The following is a 22,544-nucleotide window of genomic DNA, read 5'->3' on the forward strand; positions in this document are numbered from 1 at the left end:
AGCAGATGTCAGAGTTCAGTAAGCAATTCCCTATAAAGTGGTGACGTCTGAGACAGTGAGGAGTATTTAATGCTGCTGCAGGAGCAAGTTGACTGGTTCTGAGGTTGGTGGTAGTGCCATGTAAAGGAGGAGGCAAGAAAGAGGGATAGAGCAGGGTCACCCTTACAGCTCCCCTCAATTCATTCCAGGGCAGGCTAACTCAAAAGCAGAACCTCAGCTAGGGGTCAATTCAGGCTAATTCAGGGTCATGTATAGGATTCAAAGTGCAGTGGCTGCAGAAAGAGTCTGTGCCATCTGGACCAACTGCACCAATTAATTCTTGACTAGTCTGCCAGTGACTCGCGAGGTTGTCTCTCCTGCTCAGGCACTTTGTGCCCAAAGGAGGGGCCCACTGACAGCCAATCCGACAGGAAAACAACTCTTTGTTCCTTACATCAATATCCATTTTTACTGCCCACCCTCCACTGCCATGTCCTAGTGAGCCTGTCCCTGTTTACCTGAGTTCTGAGACTGTGTGGCTGTTTCTCCTTCAGAACCTCCTGTGAGACCACTGCCGAGTAAAAGGTTAATATACAAATAAATAAATAGTAAACCATGTCTTTGGTGATGTAGGACATCAAATGATGGAGAGACTCTGAAGAGACACCCATGCTAAGTTGGAGGCTATAAATATTTCATGACATATTGAATAAAAAAATGTTCTAAAACGACCTGGGATACCAGTAACCCACTCTCAGGTGATGTCTTCTGAGACTCATTACCAGAGTAACAGATCCACAACCACCTGCAATATTACTGGATAGCTGCTGGCATCTGGCTGATTGATAGGAGGCAGGCATCGGAGGGTCCAATAACTGAACAGGTCCCCATTTAACTTCAAGAGAAAGACGGTTGCCTTTCCCCACTGTGCCTTAGTGGAAGCTGCCCCAGGCTTTCATCCATCCCTCAGCAAGTAGTCCTGGACCTTGGAATGCGCCAGTCTGCAACACTCAGTCAAGGTCAACATCTTACTCTGGATGAGCAACAAGTTTCAGATGGAACATAGAGTTGATGGTACTTGAAGTGCCCCTGATATTGGTCTCAGTGTACGTCCTGGGGAACAAACCGTAGAGCACAGGACCCAGTGTCATGGAGCTGCTTGGGACAAACCTAAACAAAAACCTCTGCATCTCTGTCCAGACTTCCTTTGGAAGGGCACATTGGGGGTCCATTCAGTTAGCAGACCCTCCCGATGCCTCAAATCTATGTAAATATAATCTTGCACAAGTAAGAGATGTATTTGGATTATTTGCTGGCATCACAAAGCTAGTCCCTTTTTTTTCTAAAAACTGTTCCTTGGCTCAAGAATACTCTGCCCTTGATTTTTTTCTGAGGGAAGATAAACTAGGCCGGGCTCTGATCAGACTGGTTTGGGACAGAGATGAAAAGGATTTTGAAAGGCCTTTTGTTTATATGTAAACAGATGAGACTTCAGGCCAAAGTGGTCATGCTTTAGAAGTGGGTGGCACGGTGGCTCAGTGGTTAGTACTGCTGCCTCACAGCACTAGGGTCCCAGGTTCAATTCCAGCCTCTGGCAACTGTCTGTGCAGAGTTTGCACGTTTTCCCCATGTCTGTGTGGGATTCTTCCAGATGCTCTGGTCCCCTCCCACAGTCCAAAGATGTGCAGGTCAGGTAAATTGGCCATGTTAAATTGCCCATAGTGTGAGTTGCAATAGTCAGAGGGAAACAGGTCTAGGTGGGTTAGTCTTTGGAGGGTTAGTTTGGGCTGAAGGGCTTGTTTCTGCACTGTTGGGAATCTAATCTAAAGTGACCTATGGAATGAAAGGGAAGTGGTCAGGTGTCTAGCTGAGCAGTTTAATTCAGTCTAGAACTGGCTGGGAGTTCAACAGTGAGCTGTGTGGAAACTCTTCTGCCCTTCAAACATCAACCTGTAAGTATCTGACCCTTTTCTGTGCTGTGTTTTAAAGGGAGTTTGCTTATTGGGACTGTTGGGTACATTCAGAACAGCATACTGACGTCAAGTTTGGATAGATTTGAGTTCTGTAGGGGTTCTTTATTCTGTTCTTCATGTTTTATTGTGTAACTTTGTGAATTAATTTTTTGTCTGTTTTAAACCTGGTAGTCAACCTTGCTAATTTAGTCCAGGTAATTTTCACTGTACACTTACCAAAACAAATTGCAAAGTTATGATCTGGGCTGCCTGCTTAAGAATGTTTTGAGTGGTTCAGCCAGGTCCATAACACTGGATAGAGTCAAACTCAAATGTTTGTTTGTTATTTCATATGCTACTGTACAGAACCAAACTGTTTTAGGGACAATGTATGTATCGATATGATATTGTTAGGAATATAGTATATTTTTGAAATTTAAAATAATTGATGGGAAGTAGGACAATCAGCCCTGGAAGTCCTGTTGACCAAGTAGTCTCCTTTAATCACACTGGGGATGACCCGGGGCAGTCTCAATAGAGTTGCACTGGTTCCTGGGCAGGGGATACTCTTTGCTCCACACCCCCATGACCCCCCATGCTTCGTATCAGTATGTCCAGCCCACTGTTCCTCACTGAGATGTCAGTGGGAGGATTGTTCCCTGCACACACTAGGTGGATATGGCCTCCTGCTGGGAATCCTTCTCCTTTTCTCTTTCCCTCTCTCCCAGAAACTTGCCCTGCTCATTCTTCCTGGCATGCCGTTGTGGATACATGCCACTGCATCCAACTCTGCAGAAATCAGGACCAGCACATACAGTGCCAGTCTTTGGAAAGTTTAGTAGCTTTCGACAACTCTGGATAGCACTAAACATTTCTCCAGTCTCAGTAAAGTAGGAATGGATAAACAGTTAGCTTGTAAGTGGTTGATGATCCATTTTAAAGAGTGGGAAGGTCTTGCAGTTCATGCTTATCTTTGGGAGGTGACAGAGGGTGTTCATTTGATGGATGGAGGAAACTGAGCTAGTGCTTCAAAATGACTGACCTTAATTAGTGTCATGATTTGGAGGAGCCAGTGTTGGATTGGATTGTACAAAGTTAAAACACCAGGTTATAGTCCGACAGGTTTATTTGGAAGCACTCGCTTTCATAGCGCTGCTCCTTCATCAGGTGGTTGTGGAGTATAAGACCGTAAGACACAGAATTTATTGCAAAAAGTTTACAGTGTGATGTAACTGAAATTCTATATTGAAAATATTGAAGGGTGTCATCCAATAAGCTTTCAATATATAATTTCAGTTACATCACACTGTAAACTTTTGCTACACCTTCTGTGTCTTACAATCTTAACCTCCACAACCACCTGATGAAGGTGCAGCACCCCGAAAGCTAGTGTGCTTTCAATTAAACCTGTTGGACTATAACTTGGTGTTGTGTGACTTTTAACTTAAATAGTGTGACGCACTCCGTACACGTGCACTAATGATTCTAGCCCTGGTGAGCACCATAACTGTGTACATGCATTGTCTTCCCATGTTAGAGGCAAATTGACAGCAATATAGAAAAAACAGGTGTAATGGAGTTATATTTAATGGCCTTTACATATTTATATCAGCGAATTCTTGCCTTGGAGCCTCAGGGTGATAACAGTCCACAGCATGAAAACAAGCCCTTCGGCCCAACTTGCCCATGCCACCCAGTTCTCACAATTTAAACTAATCTCATTTCCCTGTATTTGGTCCATATTCATATCAACCTATCCCATCCATGTACCTTCATCCATGTTGCTCTCTAAAATTAATTTGATGTCTTCACAAACATGCCATGAATCAGTTTTAAAAAGTGTCCATATTTGGCTTTAGGGAATGCTGCATAGTTAAAGATTTTACAGATTCACGTTTTCCAAAGGTATGTACAAATCTGGTACAAGCAAACTCAAAATGGTTCCTTCAGTGTAAATGCTATTACATCCTAGAAAACATCCACAGGAGTGTAGGAATCAGACAAAGCAGCTTTTCAAGCCCACTCCACCATTTAACATGATCTTGGCTGAGCTTCAACTCCACTTTCCTGCCTGTTCCCCATTGCCCTTTAACCCACTTTTCATCAGAAACATATCTATTTGTGTCTTAAATTTGTTGATTGATTCTGACTCCACCTCACTCTGGGGCAGTGAGTTTCACAGATTCACAACCCTCTGAGAGAGGTAGCTTCTCCTCATCTCAGTTTTGAACCTACCTTCTCTCACTCTGTACCTTTGCCCTCATGTTCGAGACTGTCTTACAAAGGGGAATGTCTGTTCAATGGCTACCTCATCAATCCCCTATAGCATTTTACATCGCTCAATCAGATTCCCCCTTATTCTTTTGAGCTCCTTTGAGTGCAAGCCCAAGCTATTCAACTGTTCCTTGTATGACAGCTCTTGCATCCCCGAAATCAAACTGGTCAACCTCCTTTCACTTTAGCTGGCCATGCTCAGCAAATATTCTGACTTGGACCATATCTATTACATATGGTACATTGGCCTTGAGTCAAGATAGTTAATCCTGACTTAGTGTTTTCTAATTGTTCACTGTTTATAGCAACACTGATGACACACAATGAAAACTTATTCAGTTGATATTTCCAGAATGTTGTTTGTACACATTAATGTTTGGAGGCACTGCCTCGGAAGGAATATTACAAAAGAATGATTGATGTTACCTTAAGCAACCAATTTAAATGTTTCCCTATTATCTTCATTATAATATGAAATGTATTCTGACTAGATAAATAACTATTTAACATTTTCCTAATTGCATTGCACTGAAATGATCAAATTCTCACCAAGAAACAAAGGAGAGTGAGGCAGAGACAAACTCCGTTGCACTGTCCCCAAAACCTGGAAACTGGGGCTGGTAACAGCTCCTTGCTCTGTAAGTAAAGAGGCACATGATATGCATCTTAGAATGTTGGAGGAGCTCTGGGCTGTTACTCCATTTTACAGCATTAATAGAGTTTAGTATTTCCAAGCATAAACTGAGGTACCAGAACTGAGCTGGGTTTAACTCTCAACAGCCTGTGTTTTCATAGTGGCAAAGAACTGCTTAAAGAATGCAGGGAATGAGGAAGAAATGTAAGATGGGGACATAACAAAATGAAGGGGTAAGAGAGCAGAGGGAATTAAAGCTGACAACGTCTATGTTCATGGCATCTCCTCTGCCAAAATCTAAGGAGGATCAGCCTTTGGTAAAATTAACTTTGATGAAAGAGCTTATGGAAGGGGCTTTTATACATGTTTTTGGATCCTAGAGAATACTGGTGCTCTTGTGTCATGGAAGTAGAACTCTGTTGGGTTAACATCCAAAACAGCATCAATTGCTGCATTGCTGATTAGGACTGGAGTGCAACTGTCTTCCAAGATATAATCTACAAATCTTAGCTCACTCACGCATAACAGATGAAAAACTGAGGGTATGGAAAGAGGTGTACTATGTACGGTATATATCACAGAGGGTAGGATAAGAACCTGAAGAAAGGTTTGCAGGAATGGGGGAGGGTAGAAGTTATTATAGGTTTCGGCACTTCTTGCACAATGAAATTAGCTCATTCAAAATCAATGATGTTCTCCAATTACTTACATACAAGTCAGTCAGGAACCTTTTCTTTCTTGTGTAGCTTTCAAATAACAAACAAACAAATATCACAAACTAGGTTGTACTTGCTGGCATTATTTTCAAACTTAACATTCACAGACATATAACATTGTCTACAACAAACAGTTAGTCTTTGATTAACTCTTCCTGATCAATAATTACATTTAATCTCATACAATGAACTCAAGGGCAAATGTCCACATGATCTATTTCAATCTCTTGTAGTAATTTTGGGAGAAGATTGTCAAAAGTCCCTTGGAGACTGTAAAAAAGTGCTATTTTCACCATTTTTGCTGGGTCCTACTGATATTATATTGACTAGAATGCTCAAAACTACAATTCCAGGCTTCCCAGTTTACCCAGGATCTAACAGTAAATTACCTGTATTCTTGAGTCAGATTTTAGCTATGTTAAATACAATGAGGTTCTACATTGTCATGAGTCAAACATGGGCAGGTTAGTAAGCAAGTTAACAAGTGAGATATCCATTCCTGAACTGCACAGTGACTTGGACCATTAGCTTTAAACATAAAAACATAATAAATCAGAAAAAACAAGAGTAGATCATCTGGCCATTCAAGCTTGCTCCACCATTCAATATGTTTGTGGCCTTTAAATAAAATATTGCTCCTCCCCCATTTGAAAACTGAGTTGTTAGATTTGTACAGACAGATTTGTGTCTGTTATATACCATGTCTGACTGGTATTTACATGAGTAGCCTAGCATCTGTGTTGTGGTGCCATCAGTCGGTGGCAATGACATTGCATGTGCTTTGGGGCAGTAATGAGTTAGGTACCTTCAATGAACTGAAGGCGCCTGGAGTTACTCAAAGTCTAGTTGCAGCGCTGCATCACTATACTGTGGGTGAGTCTGTGTATAATGTTCTTGCCCTTTAAAAGGCCTTGCATCATTGGCTCTTTCAGTCTCCTTCCACAACGGTCAAGACAAATACCCCAGGTATGGTCATGGCTATTCTCTTTCCCATTGCTCAGTTTTGATTTCCAGCACATTCCTCACACATTTCTCCCTCAGCCCCTGGCATTTGAGGTGACCATGCCAGAGTGCTCTTGGCATGGACAAGCCACTCCCTCCTGCATTACTTTGCTCCCATCCATGTTGGTTCCTGAGTCTTGTTCCTTTGGCAATGGCCTGCTTTGTGCCCCCAAACTCCTTTTCCTTTAGTTTTTGTGGTCAGCCCCAATGGACTGACTATGGCCCAGCCGCTTAAGCAACTTAACCAGATAGTCCCAAGTGAGAAGTGCCCAGTCCCTGACTGAAGCCTGTAGATCTCCCCGACTGCATTCGCCCTACTCCTGGACTGGCTGCTACAAAGTCACAAGACTCACTGTGATCCACTCCTTGAACAGCAGAGGCATGGGCCTCCTGACTGAGAACAGCCCGACCATCTTTGTGACTGTAGCCCATCCATTGGACTGGAATGGGAGGTTACCCTGGACTTTCTGCTCCAGGATCCCAGACCGAAGGGACACTCGATGAGGGTTTTGTCATTTATATGAATGATTTGGATGTGAGCATAAGAGGTATAGTTAGCAAGCTTGCAGATGACACCAAATTTGGAGGCGTAATGGACAGTGAAGAAGGTTACCTCAGATTACAACAGGATCTGGACCAGATGGGCCATTGGGCTGAGAAGTGGCAGATGCAGTTTAATTTAGAAAAATGTGAGGTGCTGCATTTTGGGAAAGCAAATCTTAGCAGGACTTACACACTTAATGGTCAGATCCTAGGGAGTGTTGCTGAACAAAGAGACCTTGGAGTGCAGGTTCATAGCTCCTTGAAAGTGGAGTCGCAGGTAGATAGGATAGTGAAGGAGGCGTTTGTTATGCTTTCCTTTATTGGTTAGAGTATTAAGTACAGGAGCTGGGAGGTCATGTTGCAGCTGTACAGGATGTTTGTTCGGCCACTGTTGGAATATTGCGTGCAAGTCTGGTCTCCTTCCTATCGGAAAGATGTTGTGAAAACTAAAAGGATTCAGAAAAGATTTACAAGGATGTTGCCAGGGTTGGAGGATTTAAGCTATAGGGAGAGGCAGATCATACTGGAGCTGTTTTCCCTGGAGCATCGGAGGCTGAGGAGTGACCTTATAGAGGTTTACAAAATTATGTGGGGCATGGATAGGGTAAGTAGACAAGGTCTTTTCCCTGGCGTGGGGGAGTCCAGGGCTAGAGGACATAGGTTTAGGGTGAGAGGGGAACGATATAACAGAGAACTAAGGGGCAACCTTTTCATGCAGAGGATGGTACATGCATGGAATGAGCTGCCAGAGGATGTGGTGGAGGCTGGTAAAATTGTAACATTTAAGAGGCATTTGGATGGGTATATGAATAGGAAGGGTTTAGAGGGATATGGGCCGGATGCTGTCAGGTGGGACTAGATTGGGTTGGGATATCTGGTCGGCATGGATGAGTTGGACTGAAGGGTCTGTTTCCGTGCTGTACATCTCTATGACTACCTTCCTAAGACTTTAAGACAAGGCTGTCTGCTTGCTGCACATGTAGTGTGTTTGCCCTCGTGAGTTGTTAGCACATGGTGCAGATGTAGACCCCCTTTGACTGTGGACTGCTGATCAGCAAGGCAAGTTATTTGGTCATGATGTGCCAATGGCAAAGCCAGCCAAGGCATGGAAGCTTGGAGCATCCAAATAGGAGCTAAATGAGTGAGTGCTAAGACAGCAAGTGAGCATCCTGCACTATAGCCTGGTCCAGTCATTGAGCTGGGTGCCTGTCCCAGCACGCAAAGTGTCCTTGCAGCCTTTCAATGTTAGCTGCTGGTGCATGTTGCACAGTAAATCTGCACTTACTAAGAATCCTGTAGGTGGATCCATGAAGCTCCTGAAGCATTGGCAATTATCAGATACCAACAGCTCATGGATGACAAGTGCAAGGAGCTGGTGCCCATGAATCGTGTCTTGGGATTCTGCTGGGCAGTGACCAACATGAAGGTAGAGTAAAAACAATGACTGCAGATGCTGGAAATCAGATGGGGTTGAAGTGTTCCGAGGCGGAAGATGAGGCGTTCTTCCTCCAGGCGTCTGGTGGTGAGGGAGCGGCGGTGAAGGAGGCCCAGGACCTCCATGTCCTCGGCAGAGTGGGAGGGGGAGTTGAAATGTTGGGCCACGGGGCGGTGTGGTTGATTGGTGCGGGTGTCCCGGAGATGTTCCCTAAAGCGCTCTGCTAGGAGGCGCCCAGTCTCCCCAATGTAGAGGAGACCGCATCGGGAGCAACGGATACAATAAATGATATTAGTGGATGTGCAAGTAAAACTTTGATGGATGTGGAAGGCTCCTTTAGGGCCTTGTGATAGAGGTGAGGGAGGAGGTGTGGGCACAGGTTTTACAGTTCCAGGGGAAAGTGCCAGGATGGGAGGGTGGGTCGTAGGGGGGCGTGGACCTGACCAGGTAGTCACCACCAGATGCCTGGAGGAAGAACGCCTCATCTTCCGCCTCAGAACACTTCAACCCCAGGGCACCAATGTGGACTTCAACAGTCTGACCTATCACCTTCATCTCCTCCCCCACTCACCTATTGTACTCTATGCTACTTTCTCCCTACCCCCACCCTCCTCTCGCTTATCTCTCCATGCTTCAGGCTCTCTGCCTTTATTCCTGATGAAGGGCTTTTGCCCGAAACGTCGATTTTGCTGCTTGTCGGATGCTGCCTGAATTGCTGTGCTCTTCCAGCACCACTGATCCAGAATCCATGAAGGTAGAGTAACCTACTGAAGTCACCAGATACCCGCTTTGACGTTCATGTCAAGAATTCTCACCATCCAATCATAGTGCTGGGTGGTAGGTCAGGAAGCTGCATAGTAATGAAGTGAGCATTAATAAGGGCCCTTAAAAACTCACAGTGGCTGACTCAGAATCTCTCATCGATGCCTGAAACTTGAGTTAAAAGATGCAGCCAGTTATTGTGGACTTCAAAATCGGCCTCACTGGCCTTCTCAAAATTTTACTGCATTTCTCAAATAGATCATATCATTCAGGCCCTTAAAAAAACAGCCATGGTTTATGATAAGAAAGAGGGACTTAAAGAATGGACAGGCCCAAGGAAGTAAGGATCTTAGTAAGTATTGAAAACTAACCAAAACAACCAAAAAACAGCAGATGCTGGAAATCAGAAAGAAAAACAATATTTGCTGGAAACTCTCAGCAGGTTTGGCAGCATCAGTGGAGAGAAATCAGAGTTAATGTTTCAGGTCTTGGAATTATTTTTCAGAACTGCAGTGTGGCACTTTTTCTCAGCAAAATATTGAATAAACTTCTGAAAAAGAATTCAGCAGCAATACCCATCGGGTGTTGTGATGATAAAGAGCCACTGTGAGAGAATGTACACTCAGCAGAAAATATGAATGGAAAAGACTGGGGATTGATAATGCAGTTTTTAAACAAATGTTGCAAAACAGAAAAATCTCCTATGAGTGTATAGCAATAGTAATCTATCTGATTGCTTTATGAAGAAAGGAGTAAGATTTCCAAAACTGTTGGATATACAGGGCAGTGGATGTATGCAACTTTAATATGTAAGAGAAAAGGAAATACAAATTGTTGTAACGGTATCTATTTTGTTTTGCTTGTGTTTACTGTTTTTATAACATCCTGGTTTATTTCATCAGAGAAAATGAGGAGCTATTATGATCTAATATGATCTGAAAAATGCCTGAGATCTAAGGGAAAGAGGGAAAAGGTGATGGATATAATAATTTTGGATTAATTGGGTATAAAGTTCTTGTATTAATATAGAGTTCGAGTGGAGGTTTCTCGTGATGCAGTGGTAGTGTCCCTACCTTTGAGCCAGGAGGCCTGTGTTCAAGTCCCATCTGGTGTCGAGTTGTGTAATAGCACTTTGAACAGGATGTTTAGAAAGTATATAAATATGCAGAGCTAGTAATCAGGGTGAGTTTTATGGACTGCTGTTAAATGAAAAGCGAGGACTCTGCTTAAAAGCAGTTGCCTTCTGGTATATAACAAGTGGGACCAAATGACAGTAGTCCCACTGAGCTGAACAAGAGAAGAACTGGAGGATATGGATTGCTTGATTTATTGTTGCTATTAGAGAGATTGAGCAAAACTGGAATTGATAATACACCACAATTACTGAGCATATCCTTCTTAACCGTCAAATCTCCCTTTATCAATTCTTATTGATACTGTTGGTTTATGCAGGAGCTGATATTGGAACTATTTTGCACCTGACGTCTGATCTGTCAGGAATTAAGCTCAGGCTGAAACTTATTTCAAATTGCAAACTTTATTGCAAGGTCCATTTTCTTTTCTGGAGGTCAGTCATTCACATGCTTTTTCCTCCCTTTCGGATTCTGAATCAACCTTACAGTGTGCTTATTATAAATATAATTTAAATTCTGCTGCAAAATGGTTTCCTGTTATTCCAGCGTTAAGCAGAAACTCCTAAGAAGATCAGCAAGCTTTAAGGACCTAATGATCCTCTTCAATCAGCCCACTGCAGAGACCAGGACAGGAATAAGGTCTGCAGAGTACATGCAAGCTGCACTGAGCCTCGTCCAACGTAGGGCTCATCACGTCCACAAACGCTCACAGAGTACAATATCAGGTCAGATTTGAAACTGTATCTGAAATTGTCACGTTATCTGAAATATTGCTTTTCTAATCTACTAATTGGAAGTTAGTTTATGCTAAAGCTAGTTGAATATTTTTTGCTGGATTTTTCACTAAATTTCAGGAGAAAGTTAATATCCTGTGTTGTTGGTACCAATGTGTACAACAACCTCCTGCTGATCACTCTCCCCTTTGAAAATATTCTGCACCATCTCCAGACATCTTTGATCTTGGCACCAGGGAGGTAATAACATCATTCTGATGTCTCACTATTAGCTGCAGAATCATCTGTCCTTGCCTCTAACTAGACAGTCCCCTATCACAATCAATTGCTTGGAACCTGAAACACCCCTCATTACATTAGAGCCAGTCCTGGTGCCAGAGTCCTGGCTATCAGTGCTGCATTCCCCTGAGAATCCATCACCCACTGCATTATCCAAAACAGCATATTTTTTTGAGATGGGGATACCCACATCCTGCATTAGCTGCCCCTCTCTCCTATGTTTCCTGGAGGTAATCCATCTACCTGACTGTATCTGTGGTCTTTCTACCTTCCTGGAACTGCCACGCATCGCATCCCTTGGTTCCTCTAAATTCCTCATTGCAACTAGTTGCTGCTCCAACCAATCGATACAATCCGATAGGACTCACAACCAAACACATGTCCTGCAGACATACTCATTAGGAACATTGAAATTCTCCCTAATCTCTCACATCTGACAGGAATAGCACATCACCCTACTAAAGGCCATCTCTGCACCTTAAACAATCTACAGACCCAGAAAATAGCACAGTCTTACTGCCCTTAAAATAGTGTTCTATGGTACATCAGTTCCCATGTTTTATATTTTTAAAATATAACCAAGAGACAGATCTCAGTAAATCAAAAATATCATTCTTTCTTTTTCCTACATTTTGTGACAGACTTTCTCTTAAACTATTCCACTTTCCCTGGAATACCTCTGCCACCTTACCTTACCAATTGCTATATATTTATAAAACAAAATAGATTAAGATTCATACATTTTATAAGTCTTCAAAACAGTTAGCCTATCAGGGTCTGAAATCCTGACACTTCCAGCAATGAGTAGTTCTGATAATGTGAGGTGATGCATTTAGGCAAGACCAATTCTAGAGCGAATTATACCTTGAACGGAAGAGCCTTGGGAAAGGTTAATGGGCAGAGAGATCTGGGAATGTAGGTCCATTGTACCCTGGAGGTTGCTGCACAGGTGGATAGAGTGGTCAAGAAGGCAGATAGTATGCGTGCCATCATTGGATGGGAAATTGAGTATAAGAGCTGGCAGGTCATGTTAAAATTGTACAAGACATTGGTTCGGCCGCATTTAGAATTATGTGTACAGTACTGGTCGCCACATTACCAAAAGGATGTGGACGCTTTGGAGAGGGTGCAGAGAAGGTTTACGAGGATGTTACCTGGTATGGAAGGTGCTAGCTATGAAGAGAGCTTGAGTAGGTTAGGTTTGTTTCCATTAGAAAAAAAGAGATTGAGGGGGGACCTAATTAAGGTTTACAAAATCATGAAAGGTATTGACAGGGTGGATAGAGATAAGCTTTTTCCCAGGGTGAAGGATTCAATAACGAGAGGTCACGCTTTCAAGGTGAGAGGTGAAAAGTTTAAGGGGGATACACGTGGCAAGTACTTCACACAGAGGGTGGTGGGTGCCTGGAACGCGTTGCCAGCAGAGGTAGTAGAGGCAGGCACGGTAGATTCATTTAAGATGCATCTGGACAGATGCATAACTAGGTGGGGAGCAGAGGGATACAGTTGCTTAGGAATTGGGCGACTGGTTGAGACAGTAGATTTGGATCGGCTCAGGCTTGGAGGGCCAAAGGGCCTGTTTCTGGGCTATAAATTTTCTTTGTTCTTTATAATGAGGATCACTCCAAAGTCAGCTCTGAAATATCACTGTTTGTTTCTCTTGAACTGAACCCAGGCTTCCAGAGTTACTTGCACATTCTGTCAGTCCGCTGTGAAAATTCACTGCTCGCGTTTTTTAAAATTTCTTTTGTTGAACTCTAAAGCCATTCTTCAACTTCACACGCAGTCGCCCCTGAAAATCCCTCTCCTCTTGACTCTCTTTCCTCCCCTTTAAAGCTTTGTTGTTTCTGATGTTCTGTTTTAAAGTTTCAAAAACAAAACGTAAAACCCTTAGAAATAAAAATAGCAATTACTGATCCGAGAAATGGAGGAAATCAATTTTAGCACTGAGAAAACAAACCTCACTAAAAGGAGCAACTCCTCTTATAGCCATGATTCGCTCACGTGCACCATTTTGGATTCCCAAAATGGCTGACAGCATGACATCTCCTGCAAATAGAAAAGGTCAGTCCGGAGAGCATCAGGAAGACTGCAGAGAACTAGAAGGCCTGGGGTGGGAGGTTGAGAACTCAGAGAAGTTCAGTGGCCCCACAGTAGGCAGTAAATCCCTGTGAGAGTTAGAGAGGTTTGAGTGGCACAAGAATTAAATCAGCAGAAATCAGCAGAACAGCTGAGAACTGAGAGAACTCAGAATCCACCTAAGGGCCTGTAAAACATGTGAGATTTGGAGTGGCTCACATAAAGCCACTTGAATTAAACAGGGCTGAAGTCCAGTCAGCAAAATGGGTCAGGACTGAATCTGAAAAAGTTGGGCCAATAGCTAGAAAAGAAGCCAAGAAAGTGCAAGGGAAGGTAACAAAAGATGACAAGGCAGAGTCAACAATCTGGTGAACTAACACCTTCATGGCAACGTTAAAGGAGGACCCAAAACATTATCAGGTCAAGAGGAAATGGAGGTGAAATCTAACTTAGTGGAAGAGCCACAAGGGAGTAAGGCAGAAGCTGGTAGCAGAGGTGTTCCAGGGAAAGTGGAACAGTTTAAGAGAAAATCTGTCACAAAATGAAAGGTAAAAGAAAGAGAACCTAATCCACAACAGACAGCACTGGACAGTGGACATTATTGGTGGAACACCAGTGAAGAAAAAATAGAGTTACCCTCTGAGATTCAAAGAACAAAACCAAGTTTCAAACCTGAACCAGTCCGATCAGTGTAAAGTTCAATGAGAGAGAGCAAGATCCATATCTAAATCTAGACATCGTGCCAAAGGTAAATACCAGATTACCATCCACCTCCTAGAAATCAAATCAATAAAAATACCCAAATTCAATGCATTGATTACAAAAATCAAAGGGTTAAAATGCAGAGACAGCACAGCTTAGGTAGCAAGTTTGGTGGTTAACACCAAATCCAGTTCTCAACCCACTTTCGGGTGAAGAGAGTAAATGTGTATTGTTGTCTCAAAACTTTGTATTATTATATACACCTTGAAATATATTACTCACTGTCAACACAAAGCAGAAAAATACTGTCTAAGACTGTTTCCTTTTGGTGGAAGGCATGACAATGGATATAAATTACATACTGTCAATTTTCCAGTTCCAGGGAGCAGGCAGAAGTATTTTCTGTGAAGGTGTCCTTCATTCAAAGGTCAGCACAGGGAGACAGGACTCAATAGCTTCAAAACAAACTGATGCTAGCCATCAAACTCTCTTTTTTAATTGTGTGCCTTATGCCTTTATTTAGATGTTATCCTATAATTATTACAGAAATGTTGCTGAAATATAGTCAGTTAGTGTACTTTTCTTTTGAGCAGTTAGCCCTCAATGTGTTTAGTTATAGAGTCATAAGAAACAAATCCTTTGGTCCACCCAGTCCGTGCCGAACATAAAACCAAACCAAACTGGTCCCACCTGCCTGCTCCTAGCTCATATCCCTCCAAACCTTTCTGATTCATGTATTCATACAAATGTCTTTTAAACATTGTAATTGCATCTGCATCCATCACCTCCTCGGGAAGTTCATTCCACACTCGAACCATCCACAAAATTTGCCTCTTTTGTCCTTTTATAAATCTCTCTCCTCTCACCTCAATTGTACACCCCTAGTCTTGAAATCTCCTATCTTAGGGAAAAGACAACTACTATTAATTCTATCCATACCTCTCATTATTTTATAAACTTCTATGAGTTTTCCATTGACATCAGCATTTCCCAATCCTTTTCCCACCGTGAGCCCGTCTTGAAGTGTCAGACATTGTATGACAGCAGCTGAGATTTTACCAGGGGGGTGGGTAAAACAGTTGTTGAATGGTGGGGAAGGGTCACCTCCCAACTCTTTGCCAAACGCTATTCTCCTCTCTACTGTCCATCTCTTCATCTTCCCCAATGGGAAAGGCAGCAGAGTGAACACCTACCTTTTCACACAGACTCTTAGACAGCAGGAACTGAGCATTTTAAAGGGACCCACACTGTGACTGGTCACTGTGAGTGCCACAACCATTGCTGCTTCAGAGTTTGTAAAATCTCAACTGGTGACTCCCAGTTTGGGAACCTCAGCCGTACATGTTTCTCATGAAATTTGTAACTGAAGTCATAGAATCCCTGCAATATGGAAGCAAGCCATTCAGCCCAGTGAGTCCACACCGACCCTCCAAAGAGCATCCCACACAGACCAAGGCCCAGACCCAAGCCCTGATCCTATCCCTGTAACCCTGCATTTCCCATGGCTAATCCACATAGCCAGCACATCACTGGACTATGGGCAATTTGGCATGGCCAATCCAGTTAAACTGCACAGCTTTGGACTATCTGCTCTCATAAGCAAAGCTAAAAAATCCCATGGCATTTAAAAAAAAAAGAACAGGAGAGTTGTCCTCCTATCCCAGATCAAATTTATCTCTGATCTAATATCATTGGAAGAGTTGATTTAGACATTTATTCACTTGGTGTCTGAAGAAGCTTGCTGTGTAACTTTCTTTTTTCCTTTCTATTTTCTATCCAGCAGTGATTTTACACACAACTGAACTTTTGTTTTCCCATCACCAGATAACACATGGTACCACAGCTAAATTAGTTGGGTTTTCCAATTCATTCATTGACATGGCAAGCCCATCAATGGCAAGCGCCAGGTTTTTGATATCGCAATAAAGAGAGAAAAGGCTGGAAGCATTGAGGTTATGCAGCAGCTAATGAGAGAAACACAGAGTTATTGAGCTAGATTGTATGTTCCCCTCCCAGAGGGTTTGAAGACTGGCATTTGACGGGGTGGGGGACATTACTTACCCACCACTGTTGATTCAATTACTGCCATACTCCCCTCACTCCCGAACAATTAGTCCAGAGGAAGTGAGAGAGGCTGGTTCTGCCCACCAGTGAGTCAACTGAAGGCCTGGATTGCACATTACTTCTGATGTAAGGATCTGATTCCAAGATTTAACTGGCAACAAGAGGGACCTGCACCAACCATCCAGCCTGGCAGATTTTTCGCCAGGGGTTGGTGTTGGGCAGGGCCAGCCCTCCTTGGTCACATTGAGATGGAGTCAACATTCTCAATCCCTCGCTGCCTGCCTGCCCTCACTCTTCAGTAGCATCATCAGTGGGCACTGCTCTGTGTGGTACTGCTGGTACTGAAGAGCTGCCAGCCCCTGACAACCACTCCATGTTTCTGAAGGCAGGTGTCCCATCCCAACATGATGTCTATCAGCCAATAAATCACAGGGCAGCTGTCTGGGAGGCAGTGGGGCAGGCATCGGGTCTTTCTCTCAGCAGGCAGGGGTGGAAGGATTGGTATTATGGTGTTACATTAAATGCAGCCAAGTTCTTCATCTCAATGACCTTTATGGCCTTGCCATGTAAATGAAAGAAGAAAGGTGCCATTCTTTTGAAGTACCAAGGAGAAAGTATTTCTCTTAAAGCTGACCAAGTCAGCATTTAATACTGCGAAGGTCCTATGTCAGATACATATTCAACTATAATGTAGCGCCTTTGAGGTTAAGCTAAGTTGGAGGATGCCACTAATGAATATTTTCAGGCAATGGTACATAGTTGTTCAAGTTTATATGAAACTCAGCCATGAGTACTGGGCAGAATGCAGGCTAGTTGATTCATTTTTCTAATCTTTGTATGTCTGAATATTTGTTAAGGAACCGTGCCTGTTCACTGAAAGAGTACAATACTGCATTGTTAAGGAATAGTATATGTTCATTGAAAGAGTACACTACTGCATTCTTATTGACACTGACTTGAAATTCCCTAATCATGTTTTGACCCTGTCATACATTAGGATATAATATATTCAGTTTAGCTCAGCTAGTTAGATCCTTAAACAGACTCGTAAGTGCTTCTAAACTCTTGAACACATTGTCAACTCCATTGCTGAATGGATTTCTCACCTAAGACTGCAGAAAATAATCATGAGATTATCCCTTCAGATTGGCAGGATTTATTTAAAATTCATCTCCCATTTCCCACTAGTAATGGACAAAGATTTTATTGAAAACTAAGACCTCCTCCTCCCGATGACATGACCAAAAAAACAACCTGTAATGGCGTACTTTGAATAGGTAAATGTAATTCGCTATTCCAGTGTTTAAAGCCTTACCGGTGTATTCCACAGATGTTCAATCAAACAATGACCTCAGCCACATCTTACAAGCTTCAGGCTGTTCACTTCTAACCAAGCTTCCAGTCTGCACTGAAGAAACTGAATTCTACAGGACCATCAATGGTCAGTGCAACAACAGGTATGAAGAAGGCATTTGGTATGCTTTCCTCTATTGGTCAGAGTATTGAATATAAGAGTTGGGAGGTCATGTTGTGGCTGTATAGGACATTGGTTAGGCCACTTTTGGAATAGTGTGTGCAATTCTGTTCTTCCTCCTATTGGAAGGATGTTGTGAAACTGGGAAGGATTCAGAAAAGGAGGGTCTGTTTCTATGCTGTACATCTGTATGATTCTATGATGGGGACTGCAAAGTCTTTATGGTAAAAGTGCTGTATGACGAACCCAGTTCTGATTAACTGTTCCACTGTTAGCTACTCATTACTTGTCAGCCTCTTGAAATAAGTATTTATCATGAAGCTGGGATGACACTGAAAGGTTTAGTTAGGTCCAAGAGAAACTCAGCCATTAAGTGCAACTGACTGTTGGTTGTACATAGCCATATAGATTAAAAGACCATGGATTTTATTATGAGCATTTACTGCTCTCAATCAAAGGCACAATTAGGATTTTGCAGTAACTAGCATAGTCCTTGACTGGAGAGTACAATAAAACTAGCTAGCATACGCATCCTGGGCTGTCATTCAATAACTAATGCTACAACCAATACATATTTTATAATCAGTAGAGAAAATGATTTGGCTTCTCTCTGATGCACAATCAAGTAAGTTGCCCAAAATTACTATCAATGACCACATCTGAAAAATTGACAAAGGAATAGCTGTAATAAACTGTGAGCTCTCTGAAGTTTTCAACTGGGCAATTTGCCTACCTAGATATGTAATTGACAAATATGTTTTAATAGGAGAAATATAAAATTCGTAATAAGGAAACAAGCAAAAGGAAATCAATCAAGTGAAATAATAGTACTTCAGAGCCTTTGAAATGTAATCATTATTTTCAAGCTTCCAGAAACATATTGAGATATTAATTCACTGGTTGTAGTGATGTTCTTTGGATACCATCCAGTTTCCTTTCATTATGTCTTTTGCATCCGTCTGAGTATTGGCAGACCTTCAGTTTAACTTTTTATTGACCAAGTGGCACCACCAAGCACACTGTATTTGCTTAAGATCTAAAGTGGACCTGGAACCAGGTGAGCTCTGACTCATTCAAGAGGGCCACCACTAAGCCAGTTTGACACGATATCTGGGTTGCATTACAAAGTTAACCATTTGCAATGTTGCTACATTAGATATTGGTCCTTTACACAATATTAAGTGCCAACTACAGGGGAACCTCGATTATCCGGCATTCAATTCTCCAAATATCGGATTATCTGGCAAGATCACAAGGTTCCGTTGCTTGGCTAACCTATGTAATCCGGTATTTGATTATCTGGAATTTGATTAACCAAGCAAAACACTCCCCGTCCGTGTCCTTCGGATAATTGAGGTTCCTCTGTAATAGAAAGATTATCTCTACCATGCTAAGGAGAGAAAACAAAAGTTATTCTGAATTTCAGGAACTGAAAACCTAAAGAAATGATTAATAAGTGTTATGCATCACCAATTCCAGGTATCCAAGAAATAAAAACTTGCGCCATTATGTGAGTTAGATTTTAGTGAGAAAAGCGACATGGCTCTGGTTATTTTAGTTGCCAAGTTTATTGACAGAACATTGAAAAGACTCTTGATGACACATTATTTTTCGATAACAGATTACACAAGATTTGGAGATGCCGGTGTTGGACTATCACCTATCCTTATCACCTATCACCTATCCACTATCACCTATCCACTACCACTATCACCTATCACCTATCCACTATCACCTGATGAAGGAGCGTCGCTCCGAAAGATAGTGTGCTTCCAATTAAACCTGTTGGACGATAACTGGTGTTGTGTGATTTTTAACAGATTACACAAGAACATTCTGTATTCTATAAACGTTGTCAAGAAATATAGGAATCAAAAGTTTAATTGTGTCATATGCAAATATTGCACAAGTTGCAAGGCACTGTCCCAAAAAATGCTACACAAAGTTTGCCTCAATAAATCAATAGCTTTACATTTACATTGGTGACATGATTGTGCAAACATTTATTTCTTTTCTCGATGGAGAAGTCTATCTGCAATTATAGAATTAAATGTCAAAATAAAATATGATTTTTTTTTCATACATTCAGAAACAATCCCTTACTTGGAGCAGCTTTCACCCCATTGAAACGATGGCTCGCACCTGAATATGAAGATGGAATTACACTTCCAAGAGGTTCAAAGAAGGGCTTACTATATTCCGGATTCCCTTTGCCACTGGTAATTATTGGTCAAAGTAAAATTAATGTATGTTTGATCATGGAAGATTCTGATTGTTTGATTTATCATCCTGCACAAACAGCTTGTCAACTGATCAGGGTAGACTTTCATGGCTTCCCTATAATAATCCACCATGACTTCTAGATTTTACATTGTTTCTCCAAGGTTTGTACTCAACAGTATAGCAGAAAATCCATTTGAAACATGTTTATGACCATTAAATTCTCTTGATCAGTAAAAACATATAGGCATCAAAAGTTTCCACTTCCAGTAAGTTGTTTGAACTTTTACAACAAAACTTATTGTTGTAATGTCTGCTTTGGTTGTAAACAGCTTGAATTGTTACTCCCCCTCAATTCCTAACTTCTTTGCAGATCAAAATTTGTTATTTTCACAATAGCTTAAATTCAGACTTATCATATAAATCTGGCTTTTGGCTCAAACAATTCAGACATGTGAGCCCCAAGTTGTCACGAGCACACTAGACCTTTCCAGAGTGGTGCAGGAACTGCAATTTACCTTGCTCGTTTAGCTCACGTTTAGACTTTTAATTTAAGAAATAACCAGCAGCAAAGTTTTAGTTTTGAACCAGTCAAAGCACAACCACTTGCAGGAAATTACTGAATAAAAGAGCCAAAATACAGATGTAATGAAAATTTAGGAATGGATAAACAATACATATAAACATGAAAGGGTGTTGTCATTGCAGCCTGTTACTTGCTTGAATATTATCTGTCTGAAGTAAAGGAATTGAGAACTTCAAATAAAAAAAAAAGCAACTGTGACAACTTCTGTCGTTGAATTGTTGAAGTTTGCAGATGGAGTGCTGTTCTGGAAGGGAGTGAGGACTGTTTTATTTTATGGCCTGGCAGGTTGTAGCCTTTGGTAGCTGGTCAATCCTTAACCAGTTTGTTTAGTTTCACTGTTCTGGTAGGGAGTGTTGGTGAGCTTATTGTACACCAGCTCCCTGGTTCTGACACTGGTCTGTGTGCTGTGGTAAAAAAAACACAGGAAACAGTTGCTTTCAACGGAAAGAAAACTCTGCTTTTATTAAAACAAGCAAAATTGAAAATATGTACAATAACCGAAAAAGAAAATGAATATTTCAAAAATCCCAATGTTATGGATTAAGCAAAGTGAGACTTATCTGATGGCGAACTAACACCCCAGTTAACCCTTCCAGCTTCGGCTTGGTATAGTGGGTTTAAAATGACAGAGAGTTGTCAATCACTTGGTGATAAGGGAAGGGAGTGGGGGGAAGAGAGAGAAAACGCTTATCCCGGGATGCTGTCCTGCTTTCCTTCCCTGGGGGTGCCCTGCACTGTCAGCCCTGATGCCCAGTCTTTCCACCCTGTCTCACTGAGCTGGGACGGACGCTCCCGATGACCTTACGCTCACCCCTGAAGTAGAAACGCAGTTTCGACTTATGCTTGCCGGGGTGGGGGGGGCGGGGGGATTGTTTGGAGCCGGGCTCTGCTGCCGATCCCTCTGTTGGCTTGGCCGGTAATGGATGCCACTGAAGCTGCCCCGGTCACTTCTCGTCAGAGATTTACCTGCACTTCCACACATCATCTACCATATCCGTTGCTCCCAATGTCATCTCCTCTACATTGGGGAGACAGGATGCATACTTGTGGAATGTTTCAGAGCACATCTCGAGGACACACATGCAAAACAACCCCACTGCCCTGTGGCTGACCACTTCTACTCCCCCTCCCACTCCGCCAAGGACATACAAGTCCTGGGCCTCCTCCACTGCCAAACCCTTACCACCTGATGCCTGAAGGAAGAACACCTCATCTTCCTTCTTGGGACCCTCCACCCACACAGGGATCAATGTAGATTTCATCAGTTTCCTCATGTTTCCTCTCTCCACCTTATCCCAGATCCAACCCTCCAACTCAGCACCGCCCCTTGAACTGTCCTACCTGTCCATCTTCCTTCCTACATATTCACTCCACCCTCCTCTCCTTCCTATGACTTTCACCCCCCAAGTTCACCTACCGATCACATTCTCAGCTACCTTCCCCCCACCCCCGCCTCCATCCCATTTATCTCTCAGCCCCCTTTGGCAACTCCCACATTCCAGATGATGGGTGTATGCTCGAAACGTCGACTCTCCTGCTCCTTGTTTGCAGTGTTACCGGCTGTGCTTTTCCAGCACCACACTCTTCGATTCTGATCTCCAGCATCTGCAGTCCTCACTTTCTCTTAGCTCAGTCTATCTACAAATCAAGCCTTAAGGTAGCCACCATGCTGGCATTTTGTGAATCACTGTTCTACAATATAAAAGTCAAAACTCTGTGCGGAGGTTCTTGCAGACTCACATTTTTTTCTTAGAAGCATTGAATGCTCACATCATTCTAAATATCTTCTTCAGTGGTAGATGCTGAAGTAACACATCAGCCTGCCTTCCAAATTGAAATAATTCAACAATGGAATGTCACAAATGCCATATATTGAGGCTTTTCCCCATTTAAAGAGAGATGAGCTTTTTCAAAAAGTATAGTTAATATGATGACACAGCTTTGACTCTGCAGGCACCCTGCCTCTATTCCTGATG

General features: G+C 42.4%; 1 protein-coding gene across 1 annotated transcript in view; it reads left to right on the plus strand.

Moving 5' to 3' along the window:
* Positions 1–22,544, plus strand: part of LOC122564222 (myeloperoxidase-like) — an 83,472-nt gene that overhangs the window by 17,864 nt on the left and 43,064 nt on the right. Inside the window, exons 3-5 of the mRNA XM_043718919.1 lie at positions 10,977–11,155; positions 17,619–17,745; positions 19,852–19,981. Coding sequence (XP_043574854.1) covers positions 11,023–11,155; positions 17,619–17,745; positions 19,852–19,981 — 390 coding nt within the window. The 5' untranslated portion in view covers positions 10,977–11,022. The remainder of the gene's footprint in view (positions 1–10,976; positions 11,156–17,618; positions 17,746–19,851; positions 19,982–22,544) is intronic.

Source organism: Chiloscyllium plagiosum, chromosome 28, assembly GCF_004010195.1.
Source record: "Chiloscyllium plagiosum isolate BGI_BamShark_2017 chromosome 28, ASM401019v2, whole genome shotgun sequence".
Classification (NCBI taxonomy): Eukaryota; Metazoa; Chordata; class Chondrichthyes; order Orectolobiformes; family Hemiscylliidae; genus Chiloscyllium; species Chiloscyllium plagiosum.